Here is a 21,564-nt window from a genome sequence, read left to right as displayed (position 1 = left end):
ATAAAAAGTCAGAATTCTGAGATAAAAAGTCGCAATTGCGTGATAAAAAGTCAGATTTCTGATATATAAAGTCACAATTGCGTGATAAAAAGTCAGAATTCTGATATATAAAGTCACAATTGCGAGTTATAAAGTCAGAATTCTGAAATATAAACTCGCAATTGCATGATAAAAAGTCAGAATTCTGAGATATAAAGTCGCAATTGAGAGATATAAAGTCAGAATTCTGATATATAAAGTCGCAATTGCGAGTTATAAAGTCAGAATACTGAGATATAAAGTTGCAATTTCGAGTTATAAAGTCAAAATTCTGAGATAAAAAGTCGCAATTGCATGACAAAAAGTCAGAATTCTGAGATATAAAGTCCAATTGTGAGATATAAACACGCAATTGCGAGTTAAAAAGTCAGAATTCTGAGATAAAAAGACGCAATTAATCTTTTTTTTTTTTTTGTGGAGTTTTTTTGTTTGTTTTTTAGTGGCGGAAACGGGCTTCCATACATGATGTACTAATTCGTTCCCTCGATTTACTAAAAAAAATAATAATAATTTTTTAAAATCAAAATAATCTTTACGACTTGCTTGTAAAATCTGAATTTCCTTCACGTGCAGTAAAACATGTCATTCCGATTCTTCCCGCAGGTAATTATAGGCGTGGTAATTGCACCCAGTGTGCTTCTCTCATAGACAGAGAGAGTTTGTGTGTGATTGAAATGTTTCCCTGCTGAAAAAAGGTCAGATTTGATCTCTGTGAACATCACCTGAAAGAGAAATAAACAGACATGAGGAATTAATAACAACAACAATAATATAATACCCTATATTACATGAGTAGAGGTGTGGTACTGAGCCACGGGTGCAGTCAAATATTGGAGGAGTAGGGGATAGAGGCGGGGATGATGAGCGCAGAGCAGCTCTGAATGCTGGAAGGTGTATTTGAGAGACACGGTCTAATCTGAAAAGTATCACTATTGGATGGCATACTGTAGATCAGCTGAGTGTCAGCTGACACGAGCTTGACTGACGTGTCTTGCCAGAACTGACGCTATACAGTTGATTTCTTTCAGAACACTATAGGCAAAGATTTAGCAAAGAATGTTCGCAATAAAACAATTTAAATGATAGCAATAAGCAATAGCGATAGCAATTTAAGGTTGGTGGTTTGAAACTGTTCTGGACAAAACTCCCTGTTATTCATGCCATGCCTGGACAGAGCAGGGAGCGCAGCGATACATTTCCCCCAAAACAAACCATCCCCCAACCATATTAAATTATAAAGGTAAATGAGCAGCATTAAGCATGTGCGATTAATACAGACAGCTGTGAATTGCACATAGCATCCTAAGCGAGCCAGCCGGAGGTGGCATGATTCTTGCAACAAGCATGTTGCTGAGAGCATAGCAACAAGCGTGTTGCCAATTGAGTATCGTGCACCTTGGCAGCAAGCATGCTGGCATGGATCAGCTGACGCGAGCATAACTGACGTGTCTTGCCAGAACTGACACTATACGCTTGATGCGTGATTTTTGGCATCTGAATTTGAATAACAGTTAAGTACTGTGGTGAAGAGCAGCTTTTTACAATTAGAGCAAATAGTCAAATTAAAATCTGTGCTCTCATATAAGGATTTGGATAAAGTTATCCATGCCTTCATCTCTTTCAGACTTTACTATTACAATGCAATTTACATCACTCATCATTGTATCGCATGCAGTTGGTTAAGAACATGGCCGTGAGGCTGCTGACTGGCACTAGGAGGATTTCACCTGTCCTAGTGTCTCTTCATTGGTTACCAGTGCAGAATAGGATTCATTATTAGATTTTACTATTTGTTTATAAAGCGTAAAATGGTGTAGCCCCATCATATATGTCCAAACTTCTCAGCTACCAACAACATTCCTGCATATACCTCGCTCTTGCTTGAAGTATAAGGCCTTGAAGCCTTCCCTTCCTGAGGAATTATCTGTATTCTTTGGCATTTGGATAAACCGTATTTTGTGTTTTTTTTTTTTTTGTATTGATTATTTGTCCCTCTCTTTTTTATTCTCTTACTCCTTATCTACTTTATTTGCATATGTACAGCACTTTGTAATAGACTAACCGTTTTTAAATGTTCTTTATAAATAAATTGACCTTGACCTTGGAATGACGACATGACATGACCTTATAGTCATGCCTATTACTTCAGAGTTATGAAACACTCACTTGTTATTAAACCACTCACTTATTAAAGGGACATACACTGTATGAAATGATTTTTCAAAGTTGTAAATAAAACCAAGATTATGTTTTACAAGAAAATAGACTGCATTTACAGTTTCTATTTCTTAATTTCACATTTAATTTAATGTGGTACTTGCCCTTTCTTTGTAATTATGTGTGCAGTTCACTAGCAATTTCTGTTTGAAAACTGTTTCAAAGTAAATCCTACACCATTTTTTTTTTTTTTTTTTTTTTTAGTGTACAAACAATCAAGAGGTCAATGCTTATCTGGTTAGCTGTTATCCCCTACTGGCAAATGCTTTAACTACATGATTTAGGTAAAATGCATCTTTATCCATTGACGGCCAATCAAAACCAGCCATGTATTCTGGTTAATAAAAAAATTATAAACATGACTCTGTCTTTGGAATGGATGAAGAGATGCAAGGTAAAAACAAAAATAATAATGAAAAAATAAAAATTCTAAATTCTGATCAATAAAAATAAGAATTCTGAGTGAGTCAATAAGAAATGTTATCTTTTAGACATCTTTTAACGTCCTTTTAATTCAATGTTAATTAAAATGTGAAAGCCTAACTGTGGCCCCTTTATTCCTTTCTGAGGGGCCCTCTGTTCCTTATTTTTTCCTCTCTCTTTCATTCCTTCTGTCACTGTAAATCTTCTTTTTACTCTTTTTCTTTGCAATATCTCTTTCACGACCATCCATCCTCACTTTACCTTACTAAACTGAATAACCCTTTAGTTTCTTTTCTCATTGAGAAACTGTCAAAAACAGAGTTTTATTCACATGGTTTAACATTTACAATAATGCCAAAACATAATAATTAAAAAATTAACAAAATAAAAAAAGGCTTTCACCTAATTTCATTGGAATAAAAAAAAAAAAATCTAAATAACAAATGATTATTAGTTGTATTAGTTGAAAAGACAGCAAGCAAGCTTTGTGTTATGCAAGTGATATCTATTTATCTAATCTGTGGCATTTGTGCTTTGAGATAAGACAGGCTGTGATATATCACTGATTCAACTGAACACAAATGCTGTATCTTTATAGATACACCTGACTGGACAATGATACTCCGATCCGATATAAAGCTGGTTATTGTGTGGTCACAGCTATAAATATTGTATAGTGCAAGATTCTAAAACTCTTTATTAGGTTAATGTTTCACCACAGGTGGAGACAGACCGGACGAGATGAAGCTGAATGGCTGAAGGTGTCTTCTCCGTGTCCTCCTACTGGAAGTACAGTTATTTTAACCGAGGCCCAAGATTGCTGGTGAACCCCATTTTGAGTTGGGTCACTATTCAGCATGAATGTAAATTAGTCCAGAACATTGGATGGAGGCCAGATTGAATTTTAAGTGACCGCTGTCCTAAATGTGTCTTTGAACATCTCTCTCTCCCTCTCTTAGTACCCCGTGTTTACCCTCTTCACACCATTTAACTTTCTCTCTCTCTTTCTCCCTTAGTGATCAAACTGAATGAATGCATTGAACAGTAGATATGAAGTTTGTACACCCCCTTTTCACAAGCATTCAGTATCTTTTCCTTTGCCTGCTTGATCCCCGCCTACTGTCCCCTGCCCCTATATAAGTGTGTTTTTCAGGATGCAATACAAAGAGCAAGAAGCAATGAAAGAAAGGAATAGTGTAACGATAAGGAGTATGTTCACACTCCGGTAAATTGCCATGAAGTTTAAAGTCCTGTTCTATTTATGGCTGCTGGGCCTAATAAAGCCAGGTGAGTATTGTTAAGGTTCTCTAAAGGCTTTGACATTCTCTAAGACATTCACTGTTGGAATACATTATGTTAAAAGCTGTGCACATTTGTGCAATTTGATCATGCGAATACAAGTAATAGATTAAAGCGAACCACAGAGCATTCAGTGCAAATGCTGAAACAACACTGAGACGTGCTGTCAATTTTAAAAAGATAATGAATTATACAGAGGGTTAATAATTTTTTTGAAATGCATGTTTCCTTCAGTAAAAGTGACATTTCTGTTATACAAAATTGCTCCTGAAATCAAAGCTTCAGGGAGTACAAAATTTAAATTGTCTTTGTGAATAAGAAATGTGACCTATATTGAATTTTACAGTTTAAAACCAACTGGACATGTGTTACTGTCATGTGTTTACAAAATTTTGTATTGCATTTGTATTTCCTACATTACTGAAGATAATGAAGACCTGAATGGGGGACAATTTGACCAAAGATGAACAATTACTGTGATTCACATTTAAATACAGAAATGTCCAAGTTCATACATTACACTGACGTACTATTTATTTCAGTATAAAATATTCCACGGCATGGAAAATATATAAATAGTCCTAGATATTAAATAACTAATGAACAATTCACAATGGCACATATGTGTTTAATAATAATAATAATTTTTATAGCCCTCTGTTTATTTTGTCTCCTAATCAAAATAATTTAATTCTTTTTTATTTCCTGTTTTTAATGTAAATATTTATTTAGCAGACTTACTGTCAATACAGCATGTCGTTTTTACGGCTTTGAGAACACTTGATCTTAGAATGACAAAAACCAAGAAAGCTTAGTATATCATGTGTAGTCTACGTACTTTATAGGGTGGTGTAGTAAGAAGACCTTGTTAATTATTATATAGTATATGAGTTTTGAGTTTTATCCAAAACACTTGCAGTACACTTAGTAAACTGACAGTCCCCCTGCATTCAAGTGATTTAATAATAATAATTAAAAAATAAAAAAAACCATTTAGGTGTCTGATCCAGAGGTTTGATCAATGAGTAACCACCATCATTTTTAAGCAGTCCTAAAACAAGCAGGCTTAAAGCAACTGTGCTTGTTTTTGGTTTAAAGTGCCCCTATTATGCTATTTTAAAGGTTCCTAATTTTGTTTTGAATGTCTCCTACAATAGGTTTACATGCATCCAAAGTAAAAAAAAAAACAAAAAAAAAAAAAAACACATTAATGTTCTCATAATATACATTGCACATCACCTCATTTCTCAAAGAGTCTGAAAGATTCAGGATGGCCCTGTCTGTTGTGATTGTTCTACCGCTTACAGCATGTCAGAAGCGACATGCCTACTACCATATTTGAATTTCATAAATTTCAGCTCCAGAAGCTTCCTCAGCACTTTTATAAACAGTGATACTAACATCGGTTTTACCGTATCAATTCCAGCGTGAGTCCTCATCCTATTGAAGTGCATGCAAAGTGGATTTTTAGCGCTGAAAACAGCATCTTCTCGACATGTCAACAACATGAATTAAAATCTTCAAGTCTCAGCTACAACTACAGTGTTTGAGGGCGGGTCAAAGTAGACCTTATTCGCGGGCAGCCAATGAAGACCATATGCTGGCATTATGAAAATTTGTTACATTGTTACATATGTAAGTAACAGGAAGTGAGACTGGAATTGCTGACAACTCCAGTTCAGAATCGATTCTTACTTTTAAGAGACAATAACTTTATTTGTAGATCTTTAAAGGATTAGTTCACTTTCAAATTAAAATTTCCTGATCATTTACTCACCCCCATGTCCTTCTCTCTTCAGACGAAAAGAAATTAAGGTTTTGATGAAAACATTCCAGGATTTTTCTCCTTATAGTGGACTTCAATGGACTCAAAACGGTTGAAGGTCAAAATTACAGTTTCACTGCAGCTTCAAAGCGTTCTACAAGGAATAAGGGTCTTATCTAGAGAAACCATCGCTCATTTTCTAAAAAGAATAAAAAATTATATACGTTTAACCGTAAATGCTTATCTTGAACTAGCTCTCTTTTTCTTCTCTATTAGAATTCCAGCAGTGTAGACACTGCTAAGTGTATTACTGCCCTCCTCAGGTCAAAGTTTGAACTAATGGTCATATACTTGCACTAGCATATTGTATATGACAATTTAGTTCAAACTTTGACCTGAGGAGGGCAGTAATACACTTAGCAGTGTCTACACTGCTGGAATTCTAATCTAAGCAGAAGAAGAAATCTAGGTCAAGATGAGCATTTATGGTTAAAATGTATATAATTTAAAAAAAAAAGAAAATAGAAAATGTGTGAAGGTTTCTCTATATTCCTTGTCTGGTTTGTTTAAAGCCCTTTGAAGCTGCACTGAAACTGTAATTTTGACCTTCAACCGTCTGGAGGCCGCTGAAGTCCACTATAAGGAGAATAATCCTGGAATGTTTTCATCAAAAACTTTAAATTCTTTTTGACTGAAGAAAGAAAGACATGAACATCTTGGGTGACATGGGGATGAGTAAATTATCAGGAAATTTTAATTTGAAAGTGAACTAATGCTTTAACATTTACAATTGAAATGCTTATCATATTTTTCTGGCATTCTCTCATACTCAGGCTCCTCTGCAGATGTCTCTGTGTCTCCGGGCTCCTCAGCTGTCCTCAACTGCTCCTTTACATTGCCGCTTCTAGTTGATGATTCACTCTTAAACATCACCTGGTCATTCAGTGGTTTAGTCATTGCCTCAAGGAATCACACTCAACCAGGCTTCTTCTTGAACACCACTGCTTCCGTCATTGGCTCTTTCCCACTCACTGTTTACAATGCCACTCCAGACCAGCAAGGGGTGTATGAATGTAGGGTGAGCTACAATGAAACCGATTACTCCACAGATGTGACTCTGACAATATTAGGTGAGTCTCAAGTACATTTCACGTATTTCACTTTATTACAAAATTAGTGGCTTTTGTTGAAAAACATAGAACCAATGTCCAACTTATTCATATATAAATAAACATATCAAATACATATCCCAGAAAAGCTAAACCTTGGAGTTGCTTTCTAAATCTCTTACAGTTCCTCCGCTGGTTTCCATCATCGTACCTGAAGTAGTCCTAAAAAGAAAAAATGTGTTTGAATGTTGGGCAAGGAGCTTTAGTCCTCCACAAATCATGTTTACCTGGACACGAGCAGGAAACAAAATCTATGAACCCCAAAAGCTGCAAGTGAACCGCACAGAGGACGGGCTGTACGATGCAGTCAGCTGGCTAACCTTGTTCCCTGAAATCTCGGACCAGAACACAAGCTTTGGCTGTGAGGTGCAACACACAGCTCTGCTGAAACCTATCCTAGAAGAGTTCACGCCTCACCTCATAGGTATTCAAAATGTACACATTTGACTTGTAGATGTCATTCATTTGAAACAGGATGCAACTTCTGCGGCAACAGTACCAAACAAATTCTTACCGCTTATTTAACATTAATTACATGCATTTCAATCAAATGCCTTCATCAGTTTGTTGCAAGAATTTTGCAGAATTGTGGGACTCATGCAGTGGGATTAGCCTCAGGCATTAGCTGCAAATGATAAAGGAAATATCAGAATTTAATGGATAGGTTATGGTTGTTCTACTTTGAATACATGAACTTCCTACATATTTCTTAAACAATAGGTCTGCATTATCCAAGACCAGCAGATCAGATCACTGGACTTCTGTTCCTTCATTTTGGTGACCTGGTGCTACAAAAGGGCTTTTCATACTTGAAATAGTTAATGTTATTTCCATATTTACGTTGTGCATCCTCGTATGACACATTGCCAAAATTACTATCAAGTTTATACTGAATGGACATTTCGGACTATAAAGGTAAGAATGAAACATCAGGGCCATGCCAAGATGGGGCAGAGCCCAGTATGAGTCACAGAAAGCCTTCATGATCGGCTTTGTACATGTTTAGCACTGCAATGCGGGGTTAGCACCGCAAAAGTGCTAAGCTGCTCTGAAGCAGGTTTCCATAACCCCTGGTAAAAAGCAGCGCTAACCCAGCTCCTTTACCCGGGGTTAAAATTGGGGTTTATAATGAATTACTTTAATTACTTTTATTTTTAAATTAAAAACTTTAAACTGGGGTTAAGCATAGTGTGAAAAGCCCTAAAGCTTGTCATGTAGAAATCTTCTGTGGAGTCCGCATCAATGCTTTTCCTGTAAAAGAATGGGCATAAAGTGGGAGGGCATAAAGTGGGTGCTCATAAGCACCATCCTGAATTATAAAATGACAAATGGGACACCCTATGTTAGGGCACTTCAACTTCAGTCCTGGAGGGCCAGAGTCCTGCTGAGTTTAGCACTAACCCTAACCAAACACACTCAAATAAGCTAGTCAAGATGTTCAGAATTACTTGCAAATTGGGATTGGTACTAAAGTCTGCAGGATACTGACCTACCAGGACTGGAGCTGAAGAGCCCTGCCCTATTGTATTGTAGACTTCCATTGGATCATTTGGGACAGAATGCAAGTATGCACTGCTGTCTCAAGATGGTTCACTTGTCTGTTCTGGCCCCTATGTCTATGAAGCTGTTTCATTCTCTGATGTCTAAGAATACTCTGGAAATGCATACTCACTGACTGAGCGTTCACTCCTGCTCCTGGAGGGTCAACATCCAGCTGAGTTTGCTCCAACCTACTCCAGTTTACCTTCTTTGGGAATTTCTAATAACCCTGAACAATGGTTAGCTGGATCATAAGGGTTGTTTAATTAGGGTAGGAAATAAACTCTGCATGTCAGTGACCCTTCAGGAGCAGGATTGGATACCCATAGATGAGGCAATAGTTGCTTTCCGAAATCTTATAGACCATTCAAGGCCGAAATATTACTATGCATTCATCTTCATTTATTCATAATGTGGTTTTAATGGACTACTAGTAATATTTGATTAAGGCTTATTACTGATACTTTTAGTATATTTCAATATTTTTATATTTTTTTAGTTCTCCCGATGGTCACTCTCTCTGCTGTTCCCTCATCTTCACACTCGTCTCCACTCACCCTCTCCTGTGACATCAGTGGGTTCTACCCTAACAACGTATCCATTCTTTGGATCCAGAATGGAAAGGTTCTTCCGGAGCTTCCCTTGTCCATCCAAAATGAGGATGGAATGTATAGGAGACATCAATATCACACCTTGAGTGTGGAGGAGAGAAGCAGAGGAGGAGAGGTGAAATGTGTGGCCCAGCAATACAATGTGCAAGAACCTGCTTATGGAACCATTAACCTTTCCACTGTTGACCCACGTGGTATGTGACAAAGGACTTCACTTCTTATTTACAGTATTAAGCATTCAAATACAGTGATAAGTGCCAAGATTAACCGCTTTATTGTGCTTCAGGACACAATGAACAAAGAGAACAGACTCAGTTGCAAGGCTGAGCAACTCTGGCCCATGAGATCCACTTTCCTGCAGAGTTTAGCTCTGGTTCTGATCAGCCTAATAAGTAATCCTGAATACCAATATCAATCCTGAATTGATTAGTTTGTTCAGGTGTGTTTTATTAGGGTTGGAGCTATGCCCTGCAGAAAAAAAGTGGATCTCGAGGGACAGAGTTGCCCACCCCTGCTCAACTAGGCACTCAAAGGAAAGAGTTTAAGGGTGTTCTGGAGGACCACTTTCCTGTAGAGTAAAATAGTGATTTGGAATATTAGCTTGATTGCTGGTTAAGGTATTTTTAACTAAGGCTAAAGCTAAATTCTGCTGCAAGATGGCCCTCCAGGAGGAGGAAAGGACACCCCTAGTCTACTTTTGGTGCATTCAAGTTCTCGTGGGAAGTTCATATAAGTACTTATTTTTCAGCTCTACATTTAAAAAATGTTGAAAATTCCCACTCCTAATTATGACTTTGTGGTGACATTCATGTGTTCAGCTCGTAAATATGATCTTTCCTTGACTTGAATGCATCAATTGAATAGTGTTGTGTTTTAAGTGGATTAAAGGTGAAGTGTATGAAATGGTACATGGAGAAAAAGATCTTATCACATTTATTGGTCTAATCTCTTTCAGGGCAAAACCCAGGTCTGAATAAGTCAGCCAAGGCTTCAGTAGCAATGATGATAATTTCACTCACCCTTGTTTTTTTGCTCTGCTTTGGATTTTCTTGGAAGAGAAGGGATGGTAAGTCTGGTAAACACTAATTACTTAATACAATATTATTAATAAGCTTTCTGTTAGCATTCCCATTCATCTCAGTGGGAGTTGCTCGATTTGCCCATTCATTCCAGAAAACTATATGACATCTTTGCCAATCCAGAAATATTTTGAGGCAATAACCTTTGTTGTAAATGTGACTTTTCACTCTATATTACAAGCAAGGGATCACACTTTTCTTTTTTAGCATGGACCTGCTAGCCCTGGAGGTAAATGCTACACTGCAAAAAATGCTTTTCTTACTTAGAGTTTTTAGGTGCGTCCCAATTTGCGTACTTGTGCACTATTCTATGACGTTTTTAAGTACAATGGTGCAGAAGTGCGTTCACACTGAAAATTCCAAAAAGGAAAAAGTGCACTTTAAATACCCGGATGATGCACTAAATTAACGGAAAAAAACGAAGTGTGGAATGTTGGACACTTCGTGCACTCAACTGTCGCAGCTTTAATTACGTAGTGGAGGGGAAGGGAGGATCGGACTCCGTTGTTAAATGACAAAATAACCTTATACAATTCACGCACTACATGGATGAGTGCATAGTGCACAAGTACATAGTGTATAAGTGCATAGTGTATAGTGCGTCATTTGGGACGCAACTTTTGTCTTGTTTCCAGTCTAAATATCTAAAAATTCTTAAATCAAGAAGCATTTTTTAGACAAATCTTGTTTTCAGAAAAAAATAAGTCAAAATTAAATATGTTTTTCTTTAAAACAAGCAAAATAATCAGCCAATGGGGTAAGCAAAATAATCTTATTTCGGTTTGAAGTAAGATTATTTCAAAAATAATCTTATTATTAATCTTAATCAAAATAGAGCAAACCACCTTTTGAAACTAACTTGGCTCATCAGATGATGGTTGTATCAATTACGTATTACGCCACTAGTTGGCGACAAGTGACTGTTAAAAAATGTATTTGTCATTGAATCATTCATTCAAAAGATTTGATCAAAAACACTGATTCATCCATTAATGACATAAGTATTTATTAATGAGTCATTGAATTCATTCAAAACCATTTTTTAAATAATTTATTTAAATCAATTAAACATTTTTCCCAGCAATTAATATGTTGTCAGAATCTCTAATAAATTACATATTATTTTGTTAGTTGTATGTTCAGAATCGTGGGGAAATCGTGGTCATATATGAAACCAAAAAACTGTGATTCTCATTTTATCCAGAATCATGCAGCTCTAGGCTAGTTATGAACAATGGTGGCAGAATGCCAATGAGCTGAACAGAAATGCTAACACTTTAATCTCTCTTTTTCTCATGCATTTCTTTTTCTCAGAGAAGCTGAAGTCTCTGAATGTCTCAGCGATTGTTCTGCCACCCAGGGTGATTGTGGGTAAGAAAGGCAGAGTCACTATCAGTGTGGAAGGCAGGTTGGCAGAGAGGGTACAAACAACATGGTTTCTGAATGATGTGCCCATTACAGACACTTCATACAAAGGTATCAGCCAATCACTACGTATTCACCTTCACTCTTTACTAGCAGGCAGATCATTATATATTTGGCCATTACAGTTTATTATGCAAATCTAATGACACATAAATTGATTATGAATAGAGGAATTTTGTGTGAATTTGTATAAAACAAGTGCAACTGAAGTCATGTTATCCAGAACTAGTCAACACATTCTAGTAGTAACACAACTAAATGGCTAGTTATGCAACCCCATAGCCTTCCTGATGTTTGAAACTGACATTTAAAAGCACCGTTTTTCACACTGTTTCATTAAGTCAAATAGACAAAATGGCTGCTTGTTTGTGTCTCATCCTCTCTCTCTCTCTCTCTCTCTCTCTCTCACCCACCTTCTCACTCACAGAGAAAAAATATGGTCGTTTTCACTCTGCATCCTACACTTCTCACAACTCTCGTGTGTCTGTGGTGTCAGAGAAAGGTCCTCTGCTGCCCTCTACTGCCTCAGGATATTACAAGCTACACACTCAGATGCCACCACGCTCGTCCTCCGGCTCAAACAAACTGTTCTCCTCCATCACATTTATACCCAACCTATCCATTCACAAGGGTGCAGTCTTCAAATGCCACATCTCATATAAGGGAAAAGACAAGATTGTGGCCGAGAGAGTTTCTGACAAGTTTACTATTCTAGGTCAGTGGGCATGTTGAGGTGTATTGGTGTGTTCAAGTCCTCCTGGGGAGTTTGTATTTACGAGTTGGGAAGTCATAATTATTATATCAGGTGTGTTTAAATTAATTTGGTCAGCAAGATGGCAATGCACATTTTCTACATAAAATTCAAAGATTTTTTTTTACTCTGCATCTACAAAATGATGAATAAAAAATGTGCATCAGGCGTTTTTTTTTTTTTTTTTTGCTTTTTTATGTTTTTATTCAATTTATGAAGGTGCTCTAAATTTAATTGTTTTATATACTGTAGTAATTGTACACTACTATAGTATTTTTTTACATGCAAATTAGAAAAACATGTTTTGTCACTGACACAGACAATTTCCCACTCGTTATTACAACTTTGTGATAAAGTTTTTACATTTCATAAATGCAATCTTTCCAAATATGACTTTAACGCACCATATGTTAACCTCATGATTTATCTGCAGCTTGCTTTATTTCCTGTGAAACTATTGGGAAAATATGTTTCAATCTCTCAAATACGTTTGGGTCTCATATCACTCCAAAATGAAAAATTATATTTTGCACAAAGAAAATCAAGCCTGTGTCTCAGCATTAAGATTTTGCCATTAGACATTATTTTCATGACAATCACATTTTATTGTGATTTTTTTTTACGTCATTATTGTAATGTGTCGAGACATGCACTTTTGAAAGTTTTTTTTGTAACTCCAATTATTCTAAAGGTTGATTTATTGAAAGTTTTTTTTGTAACTCCAATTATTCTAAAGGTTGATTTACTTAAAGGTGCCCTAGAATGTTTTTTTTTTGTTTGTTTGTTTTTCACAAAATGTAATATAAGTCTAAGGTGTCCCCTGAATGTGTCTGTGCAGTTTCAGCTCAAAATACCCCATAAATTTTTTTTTAAATACATTTTTTTAACTGCCTATTTTAGGGCATAATTATAAATGTGCCGATTCAGGCTGCGGCCCCTTTAAATCCTTGCGCTCCTTGCCCCCGATCTCTCGACTATAATACAGTGCATAAACAAAGTTCACACAGCTAATATAACCCTCAAAATGGATCTTTACAAAATGTTCGTCATGCATGCTGCATGCATGCATCGGATCATGAGAGTACAGTATTTATTTGGATGTTTACATTTGATTCTGAATGAGTTTGATAGTGCTCTGTGGCTAAAGCTTACATTACACACTGTTGGAGAGATTTATAAAGAATGAAGTTGTGTTTATGAATTATACAGACTGCAAGTGTTTAAAAATGAAAATAACGACGGCTTTTGTCTCCGTGAATACAGTAAGAAACGATGGTAACTTTAACCAAAATTAGCAACATGCTAACAAAACATTTAGAAAGACAATTTACAAATATCACTAAAAATATCATGTAATCATGGATCATGTCAGTTATTATCGCTCCATCTGCCATTTTTCGCTATTGTTCTTGCTTGCTTACCTAGTCTGATGATTCAGCTGTGCACAGATCCAGACATCTTGCCCTTGTGTAATGCCTTGAACATGGGCTGGCATATGCAAATATTGGGGGCATGCATATTAATGATCCAAACTGTTACATAACAGTCGGTGTTATGTTGAGATTGGCCTGTTCTTCTGAGGTCTTTTAAACAAATGAGAGTTATATAAGAAGGAGGAAACAATGGAGTTTGAGACTCACTGTATGTCATTTCCATGTACTGAACTCTTGTTATTCAACTATGCCAAGGTAAATTAAATTTTTGATTCTACGGCACCTTTAATACAATATTTAAAAAAAACAAACAAAAAAACAAAGACAAATTCTATAATGAATTATAAATATTTCTATAAATATATTAAATTTAATAAAATATTTTTATTGTATTTTATTGTATTACATTACAGTTATGAGAAATGGATTTTTAAAGGGTTGTTTGTAGATTTGTAGATTGATTTTAAGTGAAATATGACCTAGACATGTTGACCCAGGCTTGGTGAGGTTCACCTTATTGGTTTTACTGGTTCCCGTTTCTAGATTTTTGTTCTCTTTTAGCATGTAAAACAAGATGAAGGTTCATATATATTTTCATTTCATCATGTTAACATTTGTTGACATTAGTACTGGTTTTGTGTTTAGCACCACCTGAAGTTTCAGAGATCCAGTTCTCAGAGCCAAATGAGGAAGGAGGTATCACATACAGTACACACATTCAAATATTTCAAACTATATACAGAAAATGCAACATTATAAAAGGTTGTCAGTAACGTATCCTTTCCCCAGGTGTTGTGACAATGGTAGCCCAGGCCTCTCGCTTTCATCCGGACATCATCACCTTCCGCTGGTTCTGTGAGGGTGGAGAGCTGAGCCCTGTGTCCGTCCCGCCAGCGCTGGCAGCTCCTCGGCCTGATGCTGAAGGCTTCTTTTCAGCCATGAGCCAGTGCAGGCTGCCCCTGTTAGAGATGGAGAGAGGAGAAACCAGGGTGTGGGTCACCGTTCACCACATGGCCCTAAAGCAACCCATCACACGCGAAACTAGAGGTGAACGCTGGAATAGAATAACTGAATTCTTGTAAATAAGATTAAGGCTGTGTTCAGTACAGAGTGCAGTGCCCGCCCACTTTTTCAGCTGCCTTGGTTCCGCAAGTATTTTTCCCATTCATTTTTCCTATAGGGATCTTTAAAAAGTCTTCATTTAAGAGGTATAAGCAATGAACCAAACCAACCAGCTACAAGGAGGATCACAACTTTGAACTTTGAAACAAAATTTGATTTGAAGCAAAAACATGACTGTGAACTTAAAGGGATAGTTCCCACAAAAATGAAAATTTGATGTTTATCTGCTTACCCCCAGGGCATCCAAGATGTAGGTGACTTTTTTCTTCAGTCGAATGCAAATGATGATTTTTAACTGCAACCGCTGCCGTCTGTCAGTCAAATAATAGTAGTGATTGGGAACTTGAACAATAAGAGTCGAAAAAACTTCCATAGACAAATCCAAATTAAAACCTGCGGCTCGTGACGACACATTGATGTCCTAAGACACGAAACGATCGGTATGTGCAAGAAACTGAACATTATTTATATAATTTTTTACCTCTAATACACAACTATGTCCAACTTCGTTAGCCATATACTTCAATGAGCGCGAGACATCACTTCCGTTGTCAGAGCGCGATCAGACCTCACTAACAGGAAGCTAAACGAAGTTGGACATAGTTGTGTATTAGAGGTAAAAAATTATATAAATAATGTTCAGTTTCTTGCACAAACCGATCGTTTCGTGTCTTAGGACATCAATGTGTCGTCACGAGCCGCAGGTTTTAATTTGGATTTGTCTATGGAAGTTTTTTATATAAAAGGTTGAACGAAGTTGGACATAGTGGTGTATTAGAGGTAAAAATTATATAAATAATGTTCGGTTTCTTGCACAAACCGATCGTTTCGTCTCTTAGGACATTAATGTGTCGTCACGAGCCGCAGGTTTTAATTTTGATTTGTCTAAGCAAGTTTTATTTACTATTATAGTAGAAGTTCCCATCCACTGCTATTATTTGACTGACAGACAGCAGCGGTTGCAGTTAAAAATCATCATTTGCGTTCGACTGAAGAAAAAAAGTCATCTACATCTTGGATGCACTGGGGGTAAGCAGATAAACATCAAATTTTCATTTTTGGGTGAACTATCCCTTTAACAGCTTTAGTGAAGGAAATAACTAAAATCCCATAAAAAAATAAGGATAAATTGAACATTATTCATTTAAAGTTGTCAATTAAATATATATTTCAGTTGAAAGTAGCTAAAACTGCTAAAACTGGTAGCTAAATGTAGTTACAGGGGCAAGTCCACTGATCTAGATAAGGTTTATCCAAGAAATTGCTAGATTTGTTGCTAAACTTTTGAAAAAAGTCTCAAAAGGGGCGGGGAAGTCACTAAATCTTGCAACAAAATCACTAAATTGGCAGCACTGCCCTGATCTCTGTCTGATGAGAAAACTGCACATTAATATAGAATGGTGATTAAACTGACTGGACCAATCAGAATCAAGTATTCAGACAGACAATGGTATAAATTAAATTTAAGTATTTTGAAAGGATAAAACTCTCTGATTGGTGAAATTTTCTTTACTTACAGCATCATGGGTAATGTAGTTTTTTACCAGTAATTCTGCTGTTAAACACTTCTTTAAAAAAAAAAAAAAAAAACAGTTGAAAAAATGCAAACTGACAGCTTAAAAAAAGCATATACCAACCTCTGTCTGTCTCGGTCAGGTCTATCTTTAAAGGTCTATAAGTTATCATTAAAAATCAGGAGAAAATGAATGGGATTTTTACTTCCTGAACCCGACTGTTGCACTCTATAGGAAAGTTTCATATTACACATTCTATTTCTGCAGTATATACTTTGCACAGTATGTGAATTTTTTTTTAGAATAGGTGGATTAACTACTTCATTGACCAAATGAAAATGTTCAGCATACAGTACAAACCAGAGCACACTGAATGGAATACTTAATCCAACAGTGCATTGTGCTCAACTTTGCCTACTATGTCCAGTGTGAGAAATGAAACTTAATGGATATCATTCAAAACTTTTAACTGCTTTTTTGTACATTATTTTATCGGAATGCCAAGAGTTGAGATGTTTAAACACCGAACTTGATCAAACATGCAAAATACCCATAATACTGTTGGTTTTTGTTACATAAAGTGTAAAGTACAAACTCTACTTGCATACATACAGTATACTCACGTAAAGCAATACATACTTAAAAGCAAATCTCAGCTGCGTGATTGCTTATATCATCGCAAAATGTAATTATATTTCCGTCCAGCTCTTTATATTAAGTTGGATATATATTATTTGCAACTATGTCCATTCCAAATATAGTCTGGAAGTACATTAACAACGAAAACAAATTTTTGATCAAATAACTGACTTTTTTTGCTTTCTTAGGATTCATAAAACAGCCCACCGTTTCGGAAATCATCTCTTCCCTTCCATCTGCTGAGAAGGGACCTTTGACCCTCGCCTGTGACATAACTGGTTTCTACCCCCCTGAAATCTCTGTTAAATGGCTGCATGTAAAAGGGAATGAGATTGAGGAGGGAGAGGACAGAGAAGGGGAAATCAAAGCGGGAGCTGAGCTTTGGGGCCCTTTGCAAACTCTGCCGAGGACATTTCGAGCAAAAGCATTAGTTAAAGAGCTGGATGACACAGTGAGAGGAGGTTCAATCGTGTGCAGAGTGGCACACTGCTCCCTCCTGAAGCCTGCTGAGAGAATCTGGAGAAATACTCATATCGGTAAAAGGACATACTCAAAAATAATAGATTTTTAAAAATTAATACTTATTTTTCATTTTTTTCAAATAAGTCTCTTGTGCTCACCAATGCATTCATTTGATCAAATCTATAATTAATATTACAATTTAAAATAACTGTTCTGTATTTGAGCATTTTTAAAATGTAATTTAATCCATTACTCCAGTCTTCAGTGTCACATGATCCTTCGGAAATCATTCTAATACGCTAATTTGCTGCTCAAGAAACATTTCTTCTTATTATCAATGTTGAAAATAGTTGAGCTGTTTCGTATTTTTAAGGAAACCGTGATATAGGATTATTTTATGAATAGAAATTTCAAAAGAACAGCATTTATTTGGATCAATAATCTTTTGTAACATTATAAATGTACAGTATTTACTGTCATTTTGTTAAAAAAAAAAAAAAAAAACGTACTGTCCCCAAACTTTTGAACGGTGTGTAAATATTTAACTGTCCATCATCACCAAGAAAGATACAAGGATGTTTCTAATTTTAAAAACAAATGTAAATGCATATCATACATATATATTAATTGACTTATGTGCATTTTTCATGTTTAACATGACTTGCTAAGGTATGCTAATTGTGTTGCTTAAGGACTCTATGCTATAAAAGTGCTATTAAAGGGTTAGTTCACCCAAAAATTAAAATTCTGTCATTTATTACACACCCTCATGTCGTTCCACACCCGTAAGACCTTCGTTAATCTCTGGAACACAAATTAAGATATTTTTGTTGAAATACGATGGCTCCGTGAGGACTCCATAGGGAGCAATGACACTTCCTCTCTCAAGATCCATAAAGGTACTAAAAACATATTTAAATCGGTTCATGTGAGTACAGTGGTTCAATTTTAATATTATAAAGTGACGAGAATATTTTTGGAGCGCCAAAAAAAATAAAAAAATAACGACTTATTTAGTGACGGCCGATTTCAAAACACTGCTTCAGGAAGCATCGAAGCGTTATGAATCAGTGTGTAATGTCTCTCAGCCATCTCTCTTTCTACATCTCTCTCTTCACATCTCCCTCTTGCTCACTCTCTCTCTCCTACCCCATCGTGAATGGACACAATAATTCGACTTTCACCTCCTGGAAAAAAAAAAAAAAAAAAAAAATTCGCTATGAGCACTTTACTGACATAACTGTGACTTCACTCAGCACTTACATACTGTTGTTCTCATGTTGATTTAATTGATTCTACTACTCTCATTTGTAAGTCGCTTTGGATAAAAGCGTCTGCTAAATGACTAAATGTAAATGTAAATGTGGATGATAAAACAAATTAAGATGATAAAAAAATGCAACCAAAACTATATCTAAAGACCAGAATATCAAAGGGACTTTTGGGTATGGGCTCTTTTGACACAATCACAAAGCAAATTCACAAAGCAACAACACCTTACCAACCACATAACAACACTCTGACAACCATCCACAATGCTTTAGAGCATCAGAAATTTGCACATGCATGCACTGCACACATTTGTTGTTCACACCTCTTTCTATCTGTCTCTTTTTTCTCAGTTGCTCCCTCAATCCCTCCTTCTCTGTCGGTTCACTGGAGCAGAGATGGTGTGGGAATATTCTCCGTTCTTCTCTCTGGAGGAAAGCCTGCGGCTGAATTGCTCTGGGCAGCTGGTGGCACAACTGTCTCCAAGCTTTTGTCGAAAGAGAGAGAGAGAGAAAACAGTGAGGGGAAACTAGAGCTCAAGAGTGTTTGCGCTTTGGTGAGGTCAACAGGACGACAGGAAAGTACCAGTCGCAGAGGAGGACATGCACGCAGTAAGTATGCCAATAATATTGTGAGTAGACTGAAAAATGTTCAGCATAACATCTAGAACAACCTTGAAAACAAAGTTTTGGTTTATTCTACAGAAATCAGGCCACCTAGCAATGCAGAATGTGAAAAGATAAATGAATGCATGGAAGGAATGAAATCAGTTCAAGATGACAAACAACCTGAGCTGAATGAGCATATGGAAGAAAATGAGGACATAGATCCATCATATATAAACACTGTGAGATTGAGGAAAGAGAAGAGAGAGTGTCTGAGAGTTACTGTGGAGATTACCCATCCTGCACTAGGCTTGCCTGCATACCTTACCTGGACAGGTAAATAATGTGTCTCTTGCTTGTTATTGAGGTACAGGAGGTGTGCATCAAATTAAATTACAAATATCCAAAATATACCATATTTAGCATTTCCAGTTTTGTATAAATACTCAAGTATATACACTGCCCTCCAAAAGTTTGGAAACACCCCTGGCAAAGTGTGGTTTTGGATGGTATCAGCATTGTTTGGAACAAATACATTAAAGTTACTTGACATTATCATTGAAGCAATAATAATTTTCATTTTGATTACATAATAATGGCAATATATACATGTCAAAGTCAGACATGCCCCTTTGCCAGCTGTGATGCTGGTTACTGGTTTAAACTTGGCCCAGGTTTGTAAAAGATTTTTGGGTCAGCACACCTTAACAGCTTCAACAATTGATTGCCAATTAAGTTTAGAATACAATGAACCAATCAGAACCCAGTTTAGGTCAGATAGCTGCTAATGCTGGATATTTTGAGGAATCGAACATTTAAGTTTTGTCTTGTATAAACTGTTTATGTAACAAAATATGTTTTCGTAGTTTGTGTTGTCCCTTATCAGTGCAAAATTATCACAAATTAAAAAGGATTCATGCCAATATTGTCCAAAAACCCACTTTTCTAGGGCGTTTCCAAACTTTTGGAGGGTAGTGTATAGTTCTTTAAAATATACACTGGAGTCTTCAGTGTCACATGATCCTTCAGAAATCATGATGATTTGCTGCTCAAGAAACATTTCTGATTATTATCAATGTTGATAACAGTTATAATATTTTTGTGGAAACTGTGATAATTTGAAAGTTTGTATTATGATATTTTTTAAAAATAGAAATTACTACTTTTATTCAACAAGGAGTCAAGAGTTGCGTCCCAAATGACGCACTATACACTATGCACTTATACACTATGTACTTGTGCACTATGCACTCATCCATGTAGTGCGTGAATTGTATAAGGTAATTTTGTCATTTAACAGTTGAGTGCACGAAGTGTCCAACATTCCACACTTCGTTTTTTCCATTAATTTAGAGCATCATCCGGGTATTTAAAGTGCACTTTTTCTTTTTGGAATTTTCTGTGTGAACGCACTATTTATACTTAAAAACGTCATAGAAGTACGTGAATTGGGACGCACCTAAAGACACATTCAGGTGACAGTAAAGACATTTATAATGTTACAAAAGTTTCTATTTCACCAAAAAATATTAAGCAGCAAAAACAGAAAACTTCTTTCAAAAACATAAACAAAATAATTATTCATAACTTTTGACCTCCAGTGTAATATTGTTGACAAATACATTTAAAAGGATGTACACTCACTTGAGATGAAGGCTGCAATCAGTGACCTAGATTAGAAGGTGAACTTTACTTCTCAATTTTATGTTTGGCAGAGCCTGCAGAGGAAGTGTCATCTTGATGGCCGTCCACCCATCTCTGACCACATGATCCTTGCTGTTATATTTATTTTTTCTTTTCTTTTCTTTTTATGTATTTTCTTTTACTACGAATAATATGCATGCAATGCATATTTAGTATTCATTTAACACTTTATAATTACCATCAATTTTACTTAAACTCTTTAAAGTTAGGCCTAAGGCCGTCTTTGTTTCAAATAAAAGTGAGAAAGAACGAAAGAACGCACCACTGTGACTAATTTTGTCCACAGACTAAGCAGACTATGTTAAACCTCAACCACAACACTTGTGCATATTCAAACACAGTGCACATGCAGGTTTTAATGAGCCTACACTTAAAATGCTTTGGTTTTCCATCATAAAAAGTCATAATTGTCCAAACACATAATTGGCTACATCTTAATACTAATATGATGAAATATCTAGACGGAAGTTTCATGTGCATCTCACACTTGTTGCGCAGC

General features: G+C 36.1%; 1 protein-coding gene across 1 annotated transcript; it reads left to right on the top strand.

Annotated features, from left to right (window-relative positions):
* Nucleotides 1-3,842: 3,842 nt before the first annotated feature.
* On the top strand, nt 3,843-21,196 carry si:ch211-180a12.2 (uncharacterized). Its single transcript, XM_067369405.1, has 13 exons — nt 3,843-3,966; nt 6,577-6,873; nt 7,037-7,336; nt 8,951-9,256; nt 10,018-10,128; nt 11,456-11,617; nt 11,994-12,281; nt 14,396-14,446; nt 14,540-14,797; nt 17,214-17,561; nt 19,110-19,367; nt 19,461-19,697; nt 21,077-21,196. Exons 1-13 carry the CDS (start codon nt 3,915-3,917, stop codon nt 21,100-21,102), a joined length of 2,694 nt encoding a protein of 897 aa, XP_067225506.1. The 5' UTR covers nt 3,843-3,914; the 3' UTR covers nt 21,103-21,196.
* Nucleotides 21,197-21,564: the final 368 nt, after the last annotated feature.

This window comes from Chanodichthys erythropterus, chromosome 19, assembly GCF_024489055.1.
Source record: "Chanodichthys erythropterus isolate Z2021 chromosome 19, ASM2448905v1, whole genome shotgun sequence".
NCBI classification, from domain to species: Eukaryota; Metazoa; Chordata; class Actinopteri; order Cypriniformes; family Xenocyprididae; genus Chanodichthys; species Chanodichthys erythropterus.
This window is presented reverse-complemented; position numbering and strand designations above follow the sequence as displayed.

What these genes read in the sequence shown, in the direction of transcription:
- si:ch211-180a12.2 (XM_067369405.1), top strand. Translation starts at nt 3,915, where the DNA reads ATGAAGTTTAAAGTCCTGTTCTATTTATGGCTGCTGGGCCTAATAAAG. An exon ending in TTCCACTGTTGACCCACGTG is followed by an intron (nt 9,257 to 10,017) that starts GTATGTGACAAA and finishes AATCTCTTTCAG; the next exon opens with GGCAAAACCCAGGTCTGAAT. An exon ending in TTCTTGGAAGAGAAGGGATG is followed by an intron (nt 10,129 to 11,455) that starts GTAAGTCTGGTA and finishes TCTTTTTCTCAG; the next exon opens with AGAAGCTGAAGTCTCTGAAT.